This window comes from Eleutherodactylus coqui, chromosome 9, assembly GCF_035609145.1.
Source record: "Eleutherodactylus coqui strain aEleCoq1 chromosome 9, aEleCoq1.hap1, whole genome shotgun sequence".
NCBI classification, from domain to species: domain Eukaryota; kingdom Metazoa; phylum Chordata; class Amphibia; order Anura; family Eleutherodactylidae; genus Eleutherodactylus; species Eleutherodactylus coqui.
Window position 1 is genome coordinate 127,098,063 of NC_089845.1, and position 21,154 is coordinate 127,119,216.

The following is a 21,154-nucleotide window of genomic DNA, read 5'->3' on the forward strand; positions in this document are numbered from 1 at the left end:
GGTATAAGCTCGCCGATTACAGCAAACTGTCTGCTGTATCTGTGAAGTAGTTTGTCAGAAACTTACATTTTCCATTGGTAAGAGCACACAGGATTACAGGAAGTAGTCCTCAGTGATCATGAGCTGCAGGCTAGCCTCACCATCCAGACATTGCTTGACAGCTTCCTGTATTACCATGTATAGAGAGAACGCTTCCAATCAGTGACTGCAGAATCGGGTAGCAGCGTTAACCTGCAGCTCATGAATATCTAGGACTACTTCTTGTAGTCCTGTGTGTACGGCTACTTATAAAATGTACGTTTCTGACAAAAATCGCTTTATAGATGCAGAATACAAACCCATCACTGCAGTCAGCGGGCCTGTCACTACCTTCTGCTGCCCCCAAAGAGAAGAGTAAGCAGAGGTGACAGATTCACCACTCCGGGGGTCTTCAGGAACAGCTCAAGGCAGATTGAAAAGGTTCCTCTGATAGAAATCAAAAGTGAAGATGAAACGAACCCCAGCATCCAGAAAAAGGTCATTCCAGGCTTTATTAGACCTTCATTACAATCCACCGCTTACACATTTCAGGCCACTGCGGCCCTAAGAAAATATTCTGGGCTGGTGTCAGAGGAAGGATTTTTTAGCAGCGCTTTTAGGCCGTATGTCCACGGGCGGATCGGATTCTCCATGGAGAAGCCTGCAGTGGGATCTGCCCTGCCCGCAGCTGAGGATACTGAGGGTCTTCTGCCGATGTTTATTGCGTTTTTTGGGAGGCAAAATACTATAAAAAAAAAATAGCATTTTAGCTCAGCTTTTTAGCCTATAACATTTTTTGCCGTGCAGGATAAAAAGTTTGATTTATTTTACGGGTCTTTACGGACAGGACGATATGAAATGTGGGATTTATTTATTTTTATGCTAATGAAAAAAGCATTTAAAAAAAAGGTTTTTTACATTTTTATTTTTGTACATGATTTTGATTTCTTTTTTTAACACCATCTGTGTCCCTCTGAGGGACGTGCCTTATTGTAGTGATAATCAGTGCGGCAGTGCATGGCAGGACTTCCGAGAGACCCGCACAGAAATAGAACATGCCACGATTTGTTTCCCACGTGTTTTCACGCGGACAAAACACAGCCGTCTGCATAGGATTGCCTTTTGTAATGCAATCCTATGCAGGCAGGCACGGACGGAATCTCTGCCCATGTGCAGGTGGCCTAACTCAGGAGGGAGAGGGGGGAAGAAAAAAAAAACAAAACAAAAAAAAAGACCAATCGCCGGGCCCAGATGGAATACACCCAAGGGTTCTAAGGGAACTAAGTGACGTGATACAGACTGCTATTTCTTATATTTAGGGACACTATTGAGACCAGGGTTGTACCACTGGATTGGTGTATTGCCAATGTGGTTCCTATATACAAAAATGGGTCAAGAAGAGAGCCTGGTAACTACAGGCCAGTAGGTCTCCCCTCGAATATTTTTCCAATTGTAGTGTTTCTGAGAGATGGGTTCCTTGAGGTATTCCAGGATGGCAACGGTATAACTCCTCATCAGCACAGGTTCATAAAGGGCTGATCAGGTCAGACCAATCTGATCAGCTTCTACAATGAAGTAAGTTGTAGGCTGGACCTGGGAGAGTCTATTGATCTCGTATATCTGGACTTCTCTAAAGCATTTGACATCGTGCCGCATAACAGGTTAATATATAAAATGAGACAGCTTGGATTGGGTAAAAACATGTGCATCTGGGTAAAGAACTGGCTCAGAGATAGAAAACAGAGGGTAGTAATAAATGGTTCGTACTCTGATTGGGCCACTGTTGCTAGTGGGGTGCCACAGGGTTCAGTATTAGGCCCAATTCTGTTCAATATATTTATTAATTACCTGATAGGACTGCACAGTAAAATATCAATATTTGCAGATGATACAAAATTATACAAGGTAATTAATACAAACAGATGCCACCAATATACACTAAATGGGGTACTGCTGGAGAAAAGTGATATGGAAAAAGACCTGGGGGTACTAGTGGATTGTAGACTTAACAGGAGCAATCAATGCCAGTCAGCTGCTGCAAAAGCTAATAAAAAGTCTTGGGGTGCATTAAAAGAGGTATAGGGCTGAGGGACGAGAGCATTATTTTCCCACTATATAAGGCACTTGTGAGGCCCCACATGGAATACTGTATGCAGTTCTGGACACCGGTGCTTAGGAAAGATGTTACAGTGCTTGAGGGGGTTCAAAGAAGGGCAACAAAATTAACAAAATGAGGGGACTGGAATACCCAGAGAGGGAAAATTGGGATTACTCTGCCTAGAAAAAAAAAAAAAAAAGACACGGCTAAGGGGCGATCCAATAACTATCTATAAATACTCTCTCTTCCGATTGGACCTTCGTTAGCATAGTGGCAGTGACCAATCTGCTTTGGGTTCTGCAATTTTAGAGACGCATCTAGTAGCCCCTGCTCTACTATAGTGCATCGGTTGGCTCTCGCGCACCTTTATAGCAGACATTCACCTTTCACATCATTGGCACGTGGTGCTCCGCTGTTTCCACGTCACTTACTCACAATAGTATGATCTGTCCACTCAATACACCTTCACCACAGCAGCATGCGAATAGTTCACATACAGCGCCATTTAAGAAATACCGCCACCTTTGACCCGAAAGCCAAAAATCATCCCTTCTTGCACCTCTGATTAATCTCCCATTTTACCCCCCGACAACAATAAAAGATATATGAGCAGAGCGCATCGCACACCTTATACCCACCACACGTCACTTCCTTCATGGCTACGTGCTGCCGACGTAAGTAGGAGTTGGTCAAAATATTATGACAACTGTATATCCCCTCCCTCTCTGGTCCCTAGATAGAATGTTGTCCCGAAACCATAGAATCGCTTTAAGGCTACATAAACTAATTTACATATATCTTCGTAGCGGATGAGTTTCGCAGATGTACTGTAGCATTATTACAAATGATCGTTTGCATGGAAGCCTATATATTATCATCACATAGAATGAAAGGTAGGTGACAACTCCGCCCGCTACATGGTAAATCTGCAGTCTATACTGAATAGTCATTTGTTGAAGTACCATCTAGGCACATTATAGGAGGGGAGGATGGCAGTTTGGGAGACGACAGGCTCCATTTTCCTGCTGAATGTTGGTTGGGCTTGTGGAAGAGACGAGCGGACGCCATATAATTTCAGACTGCCTCGCGTCTTTCGTTCGGTGATCAGCATCTGCATGTTGCTGATGTGTAACTTTTATTATCTCCGCTAGATCGGCGGTAAATAGAACTGTCAAACAGATGTTTACATGCAGGACGTGTGCCTATAACTAATGTGCCAGCCATCAGGATGAAAGGTTTCTCCGTGAAGCTTTTATGTTGCCTTGTGTCACGTCGCCATGATGAGTTCTGCCGAATAGCGCATCAGAATAATTATCTGTACTTTCCCTTAAATTACAAGTCAGCGCCGAATGTGTTATTAAATCTGTTTACAACAAACTCAAGAGTGTCAGAAAGTGTGCGAGTAGAAGAAGTAGCGAAAATTAGAAAACTAGATCGTTCATTAAAGGGATGGTTTGTTTTTGTCCTTGTGAAGATGAGCTTTTAACCTTACGCAGAAAAAAATAATTTACTGAAAAAAGGGATCTTGTCATGGGGATTTTCATTATTGGACTGCCACCGTAAATCTGGTTCAAATACACCCCGGTCAAACGGTACTGGGCAGCATTTTTCCCCACACCTGCCTAAAACTAGCAATGCAAGAATGCTTTCAAAAATAGAAAAGTGTTAAGTTTATTTTTGTCAATTAGCAAAAGGCAAAAGTGACTGAGCAAAAGAGAAACCTAAAAATCACATCAATATTGATATAAAGATGGTTTGTGAGTGGCTGCAAATCCGTGTTCTGCACATGTGTGACTTGCTCCTCTGTTTAGCAGTCTGCTGAGGGATGTGTTTTTTGTTTTTTTTTTACCTGCCCTCTTGTATCAGTAAGGCCAGCTGCACACGACTGGGAGCCGGCAGCGGACTCTGGCTGGTGACCCTGCGTACCTGCTTTCTTCTGTATTGTGGATGACCGTGGCAGCTCGCTAAGCGATGACGTGGGTACCTGTGGCCTATCCGCAATGTCAATTGTGGATGGGCTGCGGGTCGGATGGCTTCCATCGACTTCAATAGAAGCTGTCCCGTGTGAAGTTCGCAGAAAAATAGACCATGCTGTGATTTTATTTGCAGTTGCCATCTACTCGTGTGAGCGGGTATGCGAATGTTCTATTCTTTCAATATGTGCGGAATTCCGCAATTCAAATCCACACGGGTGCAGCCGGTCGAATAATGTTGCTTAGAGACAATAGAAGGCAAGTTTAAAAAAAAAACAAAACCCTCAGGAAGCCAACGTATGAGGGTGACCACGTATGCGGGGATACGCAGCTCCACACGCCGGTAAAACGCTGAGATTTACACAGCGTTTTACCATATGGTCATGTGAGCTCAGCCTTATAACATTGGCTTTATGTTTGGTTCCAAGTTTATTCTGTATTAAGACAGCAACACCAGACGCCTTCTATTTTTGTGAAAGTTCTTACTTTGTAGCATTTTGTTTTTCACTCCTGCCAAAACTTTTGCACAGCGCTGCAGGTTAGCACACAAACTTACACTTAAAACTTCGGATTTGTATATACAGAGCCAAATTTAAAGAGTCCCCATGCCATTAGGCAACACACACCCCTCTGTTATTGGAGTTCTTCATCCTCCGTCTGCTGACATAAGCAAGAGTTGCAGGCAGCGCCTCATGCTACTAATAGTGACAAGGACACAAGCATTGTGTTACCTCTCCGGTACTCCTGTTATCACTCTTATTTGCACCAAATCAGATGATACCGCTTCACAATCCGTTCTGCTTACTAAGTGGAGAGACTGATATCCCTGAAGATGAGACACGCAACGATTATTACTCAAAATTTGCTTAAAAGCCATCGTTCGAGCAATAATAGTTGTGTGTAACTATCCCATCTTTCCCTCTTCGGCTGAACGATGATTTTTTCAGCTGTGCATAAAATCCATCTTCAGCCGAAGATAACAGTCCGCAGAGAAGATAACAGTCCGCATGCTGTGTTTGCTGTCCATGGTGCAGATTACATTGTATTCAGCAGAGAGCCGGCAGCAGCCGCATGGCAGAACAATGGACCTGAATGCAGAAAACAGACACCTGCTGTTCTCTACATAAAGCTCTGGAGGCCCATTTACATGCAAATGAAGGTGATAAGCTGCTAATGTATATTAGTGTCCATTAGCAGTTTATGAACAATTTGCATTTATGTCTTTTCATTTATATGGGCCTTTAGGCCAGATTCACACAAGCGTATGTGCATTTGTACGCACATGCGCCTAGAGTTTTTGCGGAACGAATGATTTCTTTTCGGAGACATTGGCATATTTTACTATACTTTGCACCTGCAAGGCACGTTCCTTTGCGTGCAGCAAACAAAGGCGCACTGATTAAAATGGCTAATTTGTCTAATGTATTTTAGATCTTTTTTTTCCAGCGGAACTACGTAGTGTATTACGCATCACCTTACACTCCCCCTATTGACTTTGATGGGGACCTATGGCGTACAAATGTGCAGATGAATACAGCACGCTGCACTTTTTTTTACGTGACCGAAATGAGCTTCAAAAATACGGAAAAGTGAGCAAACCCATTGATATCAGTGGGTTCTATTCTCTGCATATCGTGCGCTCAAATATATGCAAATGCGTCCGTGTCAGTCTGGCCATGGGGTATACGGTGATGTTGAAGTGTTCCGGAAGTATTTTTTTTGTAGTGTATTTTTGTTTGCACCCGCGACATTCCAGCAGGAAGTAATAAAAACCACAAAGTCTGAGTTCTTTAGGAAGGGGGAGTCTTTAGTGAAGGCCCTTCGTAAGGGTCTCAAGTTGTGTTGGAGGTCTGCAAGGCACTTATTTAGGCAAATGGACTCTGTACATTATCAGAGCATATTACAAACGTCCACCAAATGGTAGATTTAGTTTCTCTAGAACAGGAGTCCCCAACCTCAGTCCTCAGGGACCACCAACAGGTCATGTTTTCAGGATATCCTATGGTAACACCACCTGTGGCAATGTCTGAGGCCCCAACAATAATTACATCACCTGCGCAACACTGAGGAAATCCTGAAAACATGATCTGTTGGTGGTCCCTGAGAACTGGAGTTGGGGAACACTGCTCTAGAAGACCCCAGAAACTAGAGGGACACTGATGATTCTTCACGTCTTCGTGTTCCTTCGTTCCTTTACCGTTAGCCAGTCGGGATAATTTTATGCATCCTCCAGAATGCCGCTAATAACTTATTTCATGTCGGGTCTCTGTTTAAACCAATTCCCATTACAAATATGCACATCTGTCGCTGGGAGTTATTGCCATAGAAGTTTTACCCGAGGAAGTACATTTACAATCAAAGCCCTTTTCAGTCACAGTCGGCTGATTTTCCAATTCAACCGGAGTTTAAAACTATACTTAGCCTGTGATTGCTTTTCTAATGCCGTCCCTTGTTTCAGAACCACCTTAAGAAAATGTTTTGCACCTGTTTGAATAGCGGCGGAGAATTAGAATGGAATATTACATTCATGAATAGTGAATGGGATGGGATGGCGCTAGTCTTGGAATATCTTCTCTCCAGGGGACGCCGCATCATTTCCAAACATAGGGTGATCGCTAAGTGGCGATCCGCAGAATGCATCTATACAAAAGCTCATAGCTCAGAGGGAATACGGATGGCAGACAGGTGACATGAGACTCGCCATCCAGGGCAATTAAAACCGCCGCGCTGTCCAGCTGTCATGCACATTGAGGGGACATTGTGTCTTCGGAGACTCAACAGGTTGGACTTGGCTTCATCATCTGCCTCTCAGTGGAACATAGACGTTACTCTCGCTCTTCATACTGTGTCACTAGACAAAACATACCAACTTAGCCACTTAATGGCGCGTCCTACTTTTCTTTTTTTCAGATTTTCATCTCCATAACTTTATTTTTCCATCAGCATAGCGGTATGAGAGAGTTCGCTGTGCGGCAAGTGGTAGTTTTTATTGGTACCATTTTGGGGTATCAATCATGTATTGTACAACTTATTCATTTTTACTTTTTGTTTTAGGACTTTACCTTTTTACAAGTAAAATCATTTTTTCGGAATTTTTTTGCACTACTGCAATAACAATTTTTCTAGTTTAACATGGACAAAGCTATGTAAGGGCTGTTTTTTTGCATGACGAGCTGTAGTTATCATTGGTACTATTATTTTTTTTTTTAATGACTTTTAAAATTCCCTTTTACTAGAGTTTGCCACGCAAGTTAAAATGGTGTCCAATTCAGGCTGCCTGTCCCCGCGGCGATAATCCGGCTGCGGGGAACGCTCTCCATAGTGTTGCTACGGAGAGCGCTTCCCCCGTCCACAAGCGGAGAATCATTGCGATTCTCCACGGTCAGCCTATTTGTCAGATAGGCCGATCGTGGAGATCCGTCTGCCGGCTCCTGTTCCCGTGGCGGAGATCCACCGCAGAATACCCAACGCCCATGGACAGAGCCTTATTGTATGAGTCATTACAAATGTGGCTATATTAAACATGTCATTTTTTTTAAAACAAAAATGGAAGTGTGCATATAAATCAGATTTTTGACGTAGATATTTCTATTACTATGTCCCAGTGGGGAACTTGAATGTGCAATCCTATGATGTGTAAAATACTTCAGTGTATTGTCTGTATACTTTCATATTAGAAGCCATGGCAAACCTAGAGGCCATTGACTGGCACCCAGTTGCCATGGCAATGCATTGGGTGGCGGAAGGCTGATGACGCCACAGAGGGAGTTCTCTCCCTCAGTTAACCTCGTAAATGCCACTATCAACACCGTTTTTGGCATGTAAAGGATTAACGACAGGGATCGGTCTTCCCCCACAGTCCTCCCCATTACATTAAGACTCTGGCTGTCTTTCACAGTTGGCTTCTGCTATGGGTGACATGGGTTCAACTCCTGAACCTATGTCATCTAAATGTTGTAAATGTACGGTATTTCATGGAAATCCCTTTCATCTTTTGACATGCATATAAAAAGGGTTTTGACTTTTTATACAGGGCAGTACTTGGGCTGCCATAGAGGTATATGGGGGCTTTACTGTACCCCCATATGTGTCCGATTGTATACACAGGCAGAGAGTGGTTTATATATAGGATTTAGTAAAAATCTGACTGAAGTAAATAACGTTTCATTAGACTCCATCTGTATTACTAGGAAACCAATTTAATACAACTTTGCAACATGCTAGCAAAATTATTGTCAGGCTGCAATGCTGATCACAACCGCGGCTCGGCCACAGACAAGTATAGGATAGGGATCGGCTCAGAGTACCGCAAAATCATGGCGTTTTAAAAAGCTGGTTATTTCATTACACATATGCAGCAGAGGTGTCAGTCCTTCCTTTTCTTCTTGGCTGGATATGATCAGATATATCATGAGATAACAGCTTTTGCACTGTTCTATCACGAGATACAGATGGAGTTGAATTGAGCCTTATAGTAACATGAATCCTAGTACTGATGGCCTAACCTTAGTCTCCTTTCATACCGCAAGATATTATCCCAATGCGTTCAAATGATCATTCATCCCCCATACTGTTTCACATCACGGTTGGCGGTGCATCCCCCGTATACACGGGTAGATGTGTGGTTGTCAATGATAAGTGTGATCAGCGGATGACAAAGCCTCGTTGAACATTGCTCAGATCGCTGGATTTTGTAATTTTCTAAAGCCGGCGTCACATGAGCGTATTCGCAGACGCAATACGCAGTGAGTAGAACCCAACGATTTCAAGGGTTCTTTTTCAAATTTTTGTAGTATGCATGCACAATACGGTCTTACACAAAAAAAAGAATTTGCATGATTTTCTGCATATTTGCGCACCAAAGGTTCGCAGGAGGACTGTGTACGAAAATGCACACAAAGTATACAAGGGAATGCATGAAACTGTGTAATTCCGCTGGAAGAAGAACACATATGGAACTAATTAGCCATTGCAATGAGTGAGTCTTTTTTGCTGACGCAAACATCTGCCTTGCGGGCGCAAAAAGTCTAGTAAAATAAGTTGATGTGCGCGCAAAAACAAACAAAAAAAACAACAACCACTGTTCATTCCGCAAATACGCTTACACTCGTGTGAAGATGGGCTTTTATGGATTCACGCCGAGACTGATGAACGGAAAACTTGCTTGATTTCATGTGGCACTCTGGGGTCATGGGTCCATACAGGGAAGCTCCAATCATGGAAGAGACTGGGTCTGTAAGTGGCCATTCAATGCATACAAACTATTGGACTAGAAGTATTCTACAGCGCTAAAATAACTACCTCGCTGCCCTTGACGATTGCTCTAATTAACCAGATGTGTCCAATCAACAACTATTCCCGAATATCATTTTAAAGTCCTTCCGGTTGCACAATATAAAGCAGCACAGCAAATCTGTCGGGACGACGGCAATTCTGTCATTCGCCCTCAAGCCTAATCAGTTGCTCTTTAAAGTTCAACATCATTGACGGCTATCCTCACAGTCGGAGGCTAATCGGTAGTGACACATCTTATCGCTCAAAGGCGGGTGAGGAGAAAATGTATTAGTGTTTGAGGAAACCCCACAATCATGGCTTTACACGCAGAGAGTTGATGGATATTACATTTTAAGAGACATCCAAGTCACAAATGCAGATGAGGCTATTAAACCAAAGCTCAGAGTTTCAAAAAGGTCCTTAAATTATAAATTTTAAGAATTGACACTTTGGGGATAAATATACACAGGCTACACATTTTCTTTCGCCTCCTAGTCTTCTGTTGCCCAGAGTTGAGCGTCTGACCCGTTGGAAACCTCTTGTGCATCAACAAAGACATGGAGGCCATCATTTATGGTGGACAAGTTACAAGTCCACTTTATTTATGCTGGACACTTTCGTTCAGATAGTTGATAACAGAACAGATAAATTTGAAGAAGGGAACTTACCATGAGATCAGGGATCTTTTTAATAAAGGTGCTTTACAAAGACTAATACTGAAGTAGAAGGTGCAGTTTGACCCACTGAATTAACTTCCTATCCTACTAGTGATGAGTGAGCTCTTGAAAAGTTTGACCGATTCCCCGAATTTCGGCAAATAGTTTGGTTTAGTCCGAATTACTTTGAACCAAACCTGAACTTCAGTAATACCCCTAATACTAGGGTAGAACACTATCCAAGAGCTGTTACCTTGAGTAATGGTCTGTCATCTAACAGTGTATCTAAGTACTTCTAAGCTGATTGTCCAGTGTGGTGCATTCCAGAGAACTGGTGCAACTCTGGAAAATTCTTAAGGACTGCAGTGGGAGGTTCGGATTAAAGGGGAATTTAGTTTAAAGGTCATTAGCCTAGCAGAGAACACTATTAGGGTGGTAAACAGAGATGGGGGAGGAGATACAGGGCGGTGCAGCACTGTGGAGAGCTTTATGGATGAGTGTGATTAGTTTAAATTGTATTCTACCGTATATTGGGCTCCAGATCCCGAAACACTAAAGACTGCATTGATAATTCCTTTAATCAATGACTCCAAATCATAATCAAGCGGTCAAAAAACTTGTAACTTGTAGCCTAATGGAGTAGAGACAAACCTAACTCTGCCAACATCAACAGGCAAACTAGCTAAAAAACCCATAGGCAATGAATGTAACAGATTCCTGGCATCAGAAGGAAGATTTACTTCTATATGGGCAGCATTCACACTTCATCTATTTAGCAGGTAACACTGATCCAGAACATTCCAGCATCCGATTCCTGACTGTCTCCAACATCCCTTATTTCTCTACAGCTTGGAGCACCTGCTATTACAAGTGCATTCAACTCAATGGAGAGTAAATGAGTGGGAACAGAATTTTTGGCAAGCGTCACCATGTTCATCATGGCGGTCTGCAACGTTTACTTGCTCCGGGTATGAAGATGGTTTTATCTCAAAGTGATTTTTCTTCTTAATGAGGAAAACTACTAAGCTGAATCTTTATGTGCAACTGGAGTGTGGCAGTTCAATAAAGCCCAGATTCCTTATGGGATAATACCAGCAGCTGCTCGCAATGATAGTGTTCAGGACAATATACGCCGGAATCTATTTTGATAAGTTTGTGTTCATTTCTTTTGACGAATTCGTCTGCAGTTTTCAGATTTTACGGCTCAAACAAAATTACAAGATGTTAAAACAATTAGAGTTGACCGGGGCAAAAAGATTCTAAAAAAATTGACTAGCTGATATCCCAGAGAACCATCTTGATTTAGGGAAGCTTCACACTTAGGTTTTTTTTGGCAGTTTTTATGTAGTTTGAGCCAAAACAGAAATGGACCCAGCAGCAAATTGAAGTAGGCGGCCTTCCTTTATATCTTCCATAGCGTTTGATTCCACTTCTGGCTTTGGCTGCAAAAACTGCGACATAAACCTGTATGGGAAAACGGCTCCTAAAGTGATCCTCCGGTCCTGGAAGGACAAAGATGGCCACGCCGCATCTCTGACTACACAATCTGCGAATGATGCATCAGGTAGTCAGAGAAGCGCTCCGGCCCTTTTAGTTTCTCCAGGCCTGAAGGGACACTTTAAAGGCCAGTTTCAGACGAACATATTTTAACATATTTGTGATGCGGATTCGTATTATGGACGGGTTACAGACGTCATCCGACCAGTTTATTCTTTTTTATACTAGACAAATACTGATCCGTATTTGCCCAATAGAAAATAGCAATGTGGAGGCAAAAAAGGAAATAATTGGCCATGCTGCAAGTTGAAAAACCGGCTGTGAAAAATACATTAGCTCTGTATTGCAGTAAGCAATACCTGGGCCCAACGCACAGCCAAGACACTTGTCTGAAAGCGGCCTAAAGGGGTTTTCTGGCTCTCGAATGTTGTGCAGCTGTGGAAGAAAATGAAAACTTACTCTGGTTTCCTGGTCAGCGCTGGAACACCTGCCGCTCCAAACCTGGAAGAGGCCAGCTGTGGTCATGTGCTGTTAACAGTACATGTGTCCAGTCGCCCAATCACAGCCTTCAGTGGCAATTCTACTATAAGTGCTCAAGCCAGTGATTGGCTGAGTGGTCACGGGAACACTGAACATCATGTGACCAGGGCTCTAGCCCTGGACAAGAAGCCACTTAAGTTCAATATGTATTTTCTTTTGCCTTTACTTTACACCATTCCACCCGCCCAAAAATTTTTTGGGCAGTCCCGTAAAACCCTTTAAGGTTAGTTTCACATGAGCATATTTTAGCAAATATAGAACAGATCCATAGTACAGAGTGTTACAGATTACATTGCAACCATACGTCATCAGAATTTCATCAGTATGTATCCGTATTTGCTGTCAATGGTCTACACCAACATAGAAAGGGGTTATTTACTGTAAGAGTAGCGAGACAGTGGAACTCTGCGCTTGAGGACATGGCGATGGTGAACTATTAAAAAAAAAATACAAGAGGGGCCTGGACACCTTTCTTGAGTAATAGAATATGTTATAACTTCAGAAGGGTCGGTGATCCAGGGAATATTCTGATTGGAGTCAGGAAGGATTTTTTTTTTCCTTAAATGGGGAAAATTGGCTTCTACCTCTGAGGTTTTTTTTGCCTTCCTCTGGATTAACATTGGGGGGGGGGGGGGGCTTATAGGCTGAAATGGAAGGACATGTCTTTTTCCAGCCTTACACACTGCGTTCCTATGTTTTACCAGAGATGCGAAATGCCCAGAAATCTTTCATTGAGAGAACAGAAGGGCTTCTCTAAATGCTTTTGTAAAAGCAATGGAACAGAATGCCACAGAAAACCATTAGTGTGAATATAACCTTAGAGAGCCATGGAAATGTGTAATGTTGTGTTAAGCATTAGCTTCTGTTATTCTTGTAATGATTTTTATTCCTCAGGCTCCTAAAGAGGAGCTTTTCATTGCGCTAATAAAAAAAAAAAACGACTTCTCTGGTCTACTCCAGATCAGGAGTTTAATGAGTTGTGCCTACATGAAAGCAGTGGAAAACCAGTGAGAGTGTTATTTCATGAAGTGGATGGCTGGAGGTTATCTGTGGAGACCAGTTATTATATTTTATGATGATATCTTGCACCAAGTTCCGATAAGGTCCTTCAGGAAAGGACCTTATCGGAACTTTGGATTTCACCCAAAATAAGTGATTTGATTAGCTGTTATGGGCAACACGGACACTTCTATCCACATTAGTTTTTAGAAACATGAGCTCACTGGTGTATCTGTAAGACGGGGGAGAGGGGGGGGGGGAGGGTCAGCCATCACTCCATAGGGTCTGACTATCAGATCACTGCATCTCGCCATAAGAGGAGACATCGTGAGTCAGTCACTTCAACTCAGGAATACTTTATTGCAGTTTAGGCACGAGTACAGGACTGTAAATGGTTCAACTCACTAAACCAGGTGGGACGTTTCTAGAGTGCATTGCTATAAGTTGAAGGTACCCCAGGAAGCAAACTCTGCCCTTTGCCCTCTTCTGTCCGTACGGTTGTGTCTGTGATGGTCACACTGACCAGTTCTCTCTTGGTCTGCTGAGGGAGTTGTCCGGACTATCAAACTGGCTGTTTTTCAGAATTCTAGGAATTTACAAGTCAACTAAGACTTTGAGAATTGTTCTTTATGTGTCATCATGCCATTCCTTCCTCTGACCATGTTACTCCATCAATTCTTAGTTAGGGCAAAAGTTGTGCTGAAATTACATAGACCTACCTGTACAAGGAGGAAATTGGTCGTTTACTTGCTAGTTTTGGTCTATAAGGTTTCGGTTCTCCAGCCATGTTGATGTCTGTAAAAAGATGAAGAAAAGGGTCATTAAAACAAACCAATATATTTGGCATAAAATATACCTAAATTTGAATCTTATAAATCGTATCCCTGTTTGAAGAGAAAATCTCAGTTTGACAACAGTATACTTTGGGGGTAGTTAGTCCAAGCTGCCAACGTGAGCTACAGGAACAATCCAGATCCCTAATTTCTCTGTAAGCATCAACTCTGTTCTCTCTACCAACATGGGAGAGATGACTAGATTTGAGTGAAGGACATAGGAGCTTAACAGTGAAGGTACAGAAGAACGTGCCCACAATTCTGGACTATCTTGTTAGATTCTAATTAGTGGCTCATTTTTTAATGACCATTGGTAATCAACCTGTCTCATATGGCACCATACATGGGTTCTTCCACTTCTAGCTATAGATGACCTACAGATGTAGTAGCGCCAACCATGTCTACTGGTTCAATTGTTAGCATGCCTGTTGCTATTAATTTGGAATTGTTAACTGTGCTATGCAAATAGTGTAGCTGTGCCATGATATTGCTGTAGAGATGCTATATCTATATTGTGAGGATAGGTCATCACTAGCTACAAGAGGCAGAGCTCCTTTAAAAAAGGTACATGGTTTTGGGCTTTCTTTGAATGCCAAATTTTATTAGCTTGGAGGCACAAGTGGTACTTGTCCTCGTGCTAGTCTTCTTGGTCACAGCACTATTACATCTACAGCATATACAGTTTGGTAAAAATGATCAACTATTCCGCCAAGTCTGAAGTTGCCAAAGCTGGCTTGGAGGACAATTACTACAACACACTTTTTAAAATACCATTCTTGCCAACTACATATCCTATGTGCACTGTGGGAACACATTCTGATCAACTGATGTTGCCCCAGCACTACCCCATCAGTCTCGAAGAATGTCCACAGTAGGTGCTCAGTCCATGGATGAACCTTCAAAAACCTTGTATTAAAGAGAGCAAGGAGTAAAAGGCAGTGATAACGATTGTGCTCTTTGTTGGTAGATTGTTAATTTGACTAATTGTATTGGATGTTTCATGCTAGAAGGTGATTTTAGTCAGGACAAACAATCTAACCTGTGGTATTTCTTAAAAGGTAGTCTACTTGTGAGCCTTTATCTGGAAGCATTGGGCATGAAATGGACCAGATTTCTTTTTTGCTTTGCATTTATTCCCAACCAGTTGCAGTAAAATGCGCCATTTATACCTCAAAGCCAGATCTTTAGAAACAGAAATAATTACCATGTAATCTTTCTATCACCTCAATATAAAAGAGTCAGTTTTCCAGTTAGACATATTCCCCACATACTGTACAACTATTTTTGGAACACAATTTAGATGTAGACCACATTAGTGTTTCAAGCCCCTGGTTTTCCATGCATGGCTTTACTCCCGAAGGTCAATATTAAAGACTTTATAGTTTGGTACACGTTCTATAGTGAGAAAGAAGGAAGGACTTCTGCTATGAAATTCTAGAAAATATTCGCACATATTGCTATACTATGCGCTAATAAACGATGCAGACTGAAGTTTGTAGATACTTTAGTATACAAACGAACAGCATTCAGGTCATGTTTCTCAAATATCTTGGATGTATAAAATATTAGGATATCTTGAACTAAGCATACCATAAAAGTATTTAGAGGCAATATAAAAGGTTTTGCTCAGCATTCCCGTTCCCTGTGAGGCAATGACTTTTTTCAAATTCTAATTATCTTACTATGAATCTATAATATATGATATACATACATTCCGTATACCACTGAAACTCATGGGCTCCAATGCAAAATCTAATGGCATTTGATGGAAAGGTGTTGCCAGCCCAAGTTACGCTATCCAGAGTTGTGGCAAAACTGTGAGAGACATGGAAGGTGGCGTCGCTGGACCAATAAGTCCTTCACCCCCTCGTGTCAGATTCCAAATTAGTAGTATAACAGGTTTTCTAGAGTTCGCAGAGAAAAACAGGCACTAGCGCCTTGTGGTATCAGGTAATTCTCTGTATATTCATAGCATCAGGTTGTATATATACACAAAGTGACATAACAGAAGAGAACACACAGAATTCCAGGAGAGGGTTGAAGCTCCCTTCATCAACTGGAGAGGTGAGGCTCTCAGGAAGAGGGCAGAGAGATCAAATTATGAATTTTCCCATGAGAATGAAGCGTGGGGGTAAATAGAAGAATCTTGCATATAATATTAGACACGTTAACACAATCTGCTGCTTAAACTAGCAGGCTGCTCTTTCTCACCCAGTCTAAAGGATTATATATATATATCCCTTTACCACTCACAAAAGGAAAGAAGCCTGGATGGTGGCAAAACCTCAAAGCCAAGGTGTAAAAATCAACTTTTTATTTGATCTAGTAATGCTTTTGGAGGTTAAAAAACCCTCTTAGACTACTAAATCCAAATAAAAGCAATACTATACCATTTGTGCTGCTGGATAACTGGAACCTCACAATGCTGATTATGTCGGACTTACGTCTTTGGTCTTAAAAACCACACTGTATAATATGCTTCAAACCCAAATAAAAATAAAAAAGTAGATGAGGCTCAGCAACTTCCACCTGTGGCACGAGCTCAGGATGTTGTGCAGAGAGGAGAAAGCCTATGAAGTGCTACCTTTCATGATACTTCTACTCAGAGGAGTAACAAACAAATCCTCTGAATAGCTGTTGCCCCATTTGCAGGTAAGCTCAGTCTTCTACATCTTGTGATCTATAAATTAGTACACAAGTAAATCTACACTATCCTACGCAAAGTACCTGGACACCTGAGCAAGAACTGAAAAAGTCGGATTTATTTCCATATGTTAATATTTAGTGGGGCTCCTTTAATCCCAATTTATTCAGATACTCTCCATGGCGTACTTCCTACTAACGTAAAAAGAGGGGAAAAAAAGGTTTGGTACCGTGTTAGCCTGTAGAGTAAAATGTGATTGTTCTCAGCAAGAGAGACCAAGTAATCTTGTAGATCGGATACCTTTTAATGGCCAATTAAAAAAAAAAATAAATAAATATATCTATATCTATATCTATCTATCACGTTTGCCCGACACGTGTCCTGTGTAAATGGGCCTTTAGTGACCAAGCCAGTCCAATCTAACAGTGGTTTCACACCTGCGTTAGGGTTCCGGGTTCCTGCTCTGATCAGGGAGCAGGAAATGGGAATTCCAATGGCCAAACGCCTCAGTCTCTGGTCAGAACCGAGCAGACCCCATTGACTAGAATATGTTCTGTCCAATTTCCGCTTGGCTTTTGGATTTAAGAAAAAAATAAAAAAAAAGTGCTACACACAGAGCTTTCTCTTCAGGTATCTTGAGCCGGATCTGTAACAAACTCTGGCTGGAGGTTCTGATGCAGATGTGAAACCGGTCTAAGGTTTTCTAAAGTGAGCCGCACAGATGGAAGTTAAACTATGTGGTTCCCAAGGCATCGGCTGGGGACCCCAGTTCTAAGGTCCCCATATACACTAGTGTTTAGTTGTCTTAACCTGCCGATAATGGTGGGCCAGTCGACTAATGTGGAGAGGGCCATTCAACTTTCAATTCACAGATCAAGTCAGGGTAAGGCCCCAATAGAACAGGACAACTATCGGATGACCATCGCTTCTGTGTGAAAGCAAAGGAGCAATAATCATCCCACGTAAAGGGGACTTTACCTACTCAAACAAACGAATATCTGGCAGAGCAGAACATTCTTGTGTATGGGGTGGGTAACAGCTGCTGGCCGAGCAATCATTTGGCCGAAGGTTGTTAAGGCACTTTTAGCTGAAGCTTCTTCCCATCATATTCATTAAGATGATCCAACAAGTAAAAATTTTATAAAACGGAAACTAATGTGCAGTAAATTTAACTCAAAACAGTATTTTCAGTTTTTGGAAGAATTCTCTTAAGTAATTTCATAACTTTCTATCCATGAACTTTTCCATAGCAATGTGTTCATTGCCAATTATGGTCCAGACGCAATTCGTATAATCTCTGTACAGTGTGTACTCACATGAAATATATTAGGAACACCAAGTGTTATGAGGTCTTTAGGAAAAAAAAAACACATTAAATCTAAGAAGGGATCTCCAAACTCTTCAAAAGCACCATGGAATAGTTTGTAAATCGAGGGTTCATCTAAAAGCGAGCAGAACAAAAACCTATTTACATAAACCACAGGTGAGATACACTATAGCATATATATAAAAGAATAGAATACACAATGGATTTTGCATTGCATGGGATTTGTGTTTCGGCTCAGTGCAGACCTCCCCTTCTTGAGCCGTGCAGCTTTGCATCCACACCACGGTGGGAAAAATTCAATACTTGCGATTCCTATCATCTCACTGGAAGTGTAGAGCGTTCACAGTTGTATTAGCTTTTCGACTTTCTTGGATAATCTCTTCTACCAGTTCCACCAACAAACAAATCTATTCACGATGCAGCTAAGCGGCTTATGTATATTTTTCCAGACAATATAAGACCTTGTTTGATTAATAGCGGAGTGACAACTCTGCAAACTTTTCCTTGCCTCTTAAGATATTCTCCCCATTTCATTTAGAAGAAAATCACTGCAGTAAACTCTGGGCCAATGATCTGGCGGCAATACCAGGCAGCACGTCGTAAATCCAGAAATTACACTTTTTGAAAAACTTCAATCTATGAAAAGTTAGAATCTTAACCACAGTGTGCTCCTGTAATAAAGTTTAGACTTACATTTTTAAAATCTGTTTTTCTTGGTTTCAGTTTTAACAAAAATGTGTACAAGGAAAGAAACGTTCAACCAGCGACCAACTGCCTTCCAACCCTACCACTTTATTGAAACTGACTTAAATCAAAAGGCACCAACAATCTGCTAACTTCAAAAGCCTCCAAATATTACTCAGTGCTCCTCCTTCTAGACCCATCCTCGGCCCGACAGTTAACCACTCCCTCTCTTCACAAAAACTTGGCCCTTAATCTTCTCATACCTCACTGACCATATGTTTAGTGTCTCACAGTCTCTCTTACACACACACACCACTTTCTCACCTGACTGTTGGTGTCCCTCAAGACTGACCTAGGACCCCTATGCTTCTCTACATTTTAGGGCAGGTCATAGTATTCCAAGGCTTTCAGCATCACCTTTGTGCTGATGACACTCAGGTCTACTTCTCTGGCCCAGATGTTACTCTGCCATTCAGAATCCTAAGTCTACAGGATAATCATCTTTCTAAAACTCAAGAAAATTGATCATCTCATCTTTCCCAACGTCACTCAACCTGCCCACCAGACCCAATCACTCACAATCAACAGCTCCATAATTTTCTCAGTCCAAGAAGTCTACTGTCTTGGTGTAACCTTTAACTGTGCCACGTCCTTCAAACCACCACTACCACATTTTGGATATGATCTTTGCTCGACTGACGTCAAGTCAACAAATATGCCCTCATCATCCTGTTTATACTAGTACAACATTCTTCTCCAGGATGTTCCTATCCAACAGTCCCATCCAACACTTGTGCCCCTCCAATACATCTTCAATTCTGCTACTTGGCTAATGCATCTTTTCCCCTTGCTACTCCCTTCTGCCAATTTCTTCAGTGGCTGTGCATCCCAGAAATCCAGTTTAAAATATTAAGACCATCCACAACCCATCCCCTACATACATCTGACCTCATCTCCCGATACCTCACCACATGTAATTTCCAGTACAAAACCTGGAATTGGAGTCGTGAGGGCCATATGTGGCAGGCTATATTTCAGTTACCCTTTAGCATTGTTTAGTTGGAGCGATCATGCTACCTAGATCAGCATTACTGCATCAGACTCGAAGCAAGGGTCCTGTCCCAATAACACTTTGCTGATAACATTATGTAGCCAATGCCTGGGCAATTATTTTTGGTATCCTCAAAAAAAAAATAAAAAAAAATCTCTGCTTTGGATAATTCCCATTTGTCAGAAGGATCCTTTGATACTCAGATTGCAGCGTTCCTGTCCTAGGACCCCAGTGATCAACTGTTATTTAATGGGAAACCTAGAAATACGTGTTCAATTTCCCTGCAGCACCAATACACAGAAAATCTAAATATTGCATCAAAATACCAAAGACCACTTATTCAAAAGTTACATGCTCTGCCCCTGATCACATGACGCTGACATCACCACAGGTCCTAAAGCAGAAAATATGCAGAGCCTGCCAGTAGCCATGTGCTCACAGGACCTGTGAGGTCATTGTCATGTGATCAAATTTATTCCTCCATGCCAAAGTTAAAATACGATGTTTCGACCTTTCAAGGTCTTGATCAAGCATGCTTGATAAAGACCCTCCGAGGTCGAAACGTCGCATTTTAAATTAATTTTTCTCCCCTGGCCATTTCTATAAGTTTCACGGTACATCATCACACTTAAAGGGGTTGTCCCGAGGCAGCAAGTGGGTCTATACACTTCTGCATGGCCATAATAATGCACTTTGTAATGTACATTGTGCATTAATTATGAGCCATACAGAAGTTATAAAAAGTTTTATACTTACCTGCTCCGTTGCTGGCGTCCTCGTCTCCATGGTGCCGACTAATTTTCGCCCTCCGATGGCCAAATTAGCCGCGCTTGCGCAGTCCGGGTCTTCTTCCTTTCTGAATGGGGCTCCGTGTAGCTCCGCCCCGTCACGTGCCGATTCCAGCCAATCAGGAGGCTGGAATCGGCAATGGACCGCACAGAAGCCCTGCGGTCCATGGAGACAGAGGATCCCGGCGGCCATCTTCAGCAGGTGAGTATGAAGACGCCGGACCGCCGGGATTCAGGTAAGCGCTGTGCGGGTTGTTTTTTTAACCCCTGCATCGGGGTTGTCTCGCGCCGAACGGGGGGGGGGTTTAAAAAAAAAAAAAAAAACCGTTTCGGCGCGGGACAACCCCTTTAAGATGTGCACACATATACAAGTACAGTTTAGAATTAGATTATTAAAGTTATGTATAAATTCTACAGGCTTCGTTAACTGGATTATAACTCTCCATCTCAGTTTGTCAATGTTTCTAAAAATCAAGAACATCAAAGCTTCTAGAGAACATTGCTGCAAGTAAGACGACTGAAAGAAAAAGCAAATATGAAATGCTAGGTGTTTATCTCTCCGCAATGAGGTCAGTCTTATTAAATTCAGAAAACATGTCTGCAGAAAGGTAGTAGATTAGGAGCACTCATACCGTGCTGCAAGATCTGAACTCTGATCTGGCAGCAAAACCTCTCGGAAATGAAAAACCATTCATAGTATGTTTACAGGAGTCAATAATCTTAGGCTGCAAGCCACGAAAGAAAGAATGGGATTCAGCTATGTCTCCCATTG

At 42.0% G+C, this 21,154-nt stretch overlaps 1 protein-coding gene across 4 annotated transcripts in view; it reads right to left on the reverse strand.

Annotated features, from left to right (window-relative positions):
* The window catches only part of RALYL (RALY RNA binding protein like), a 157,468-nt gene that overhangs the window by 91,853 nt on the left and 44,461 nt on the right, over positions 1-21,154 (reverse strand). For all 4 annotated transcript variants that reach the window (XM_066578490.1, XM_066578488.1, XM_066578489.1 and 1 more), the window contains exon 2: positions 13,775-13,850. In XM_066578490.1, the coding sequence (XP_066434587.1) occupies positions 13,775-13,842 (68 nt within the window). In that variant the 5' untranslated portion in view covers positions 13,843-13,850. The remainder of the gene's footprint in view (positions 1-13,774; positions 13,851-21,154) is intronic.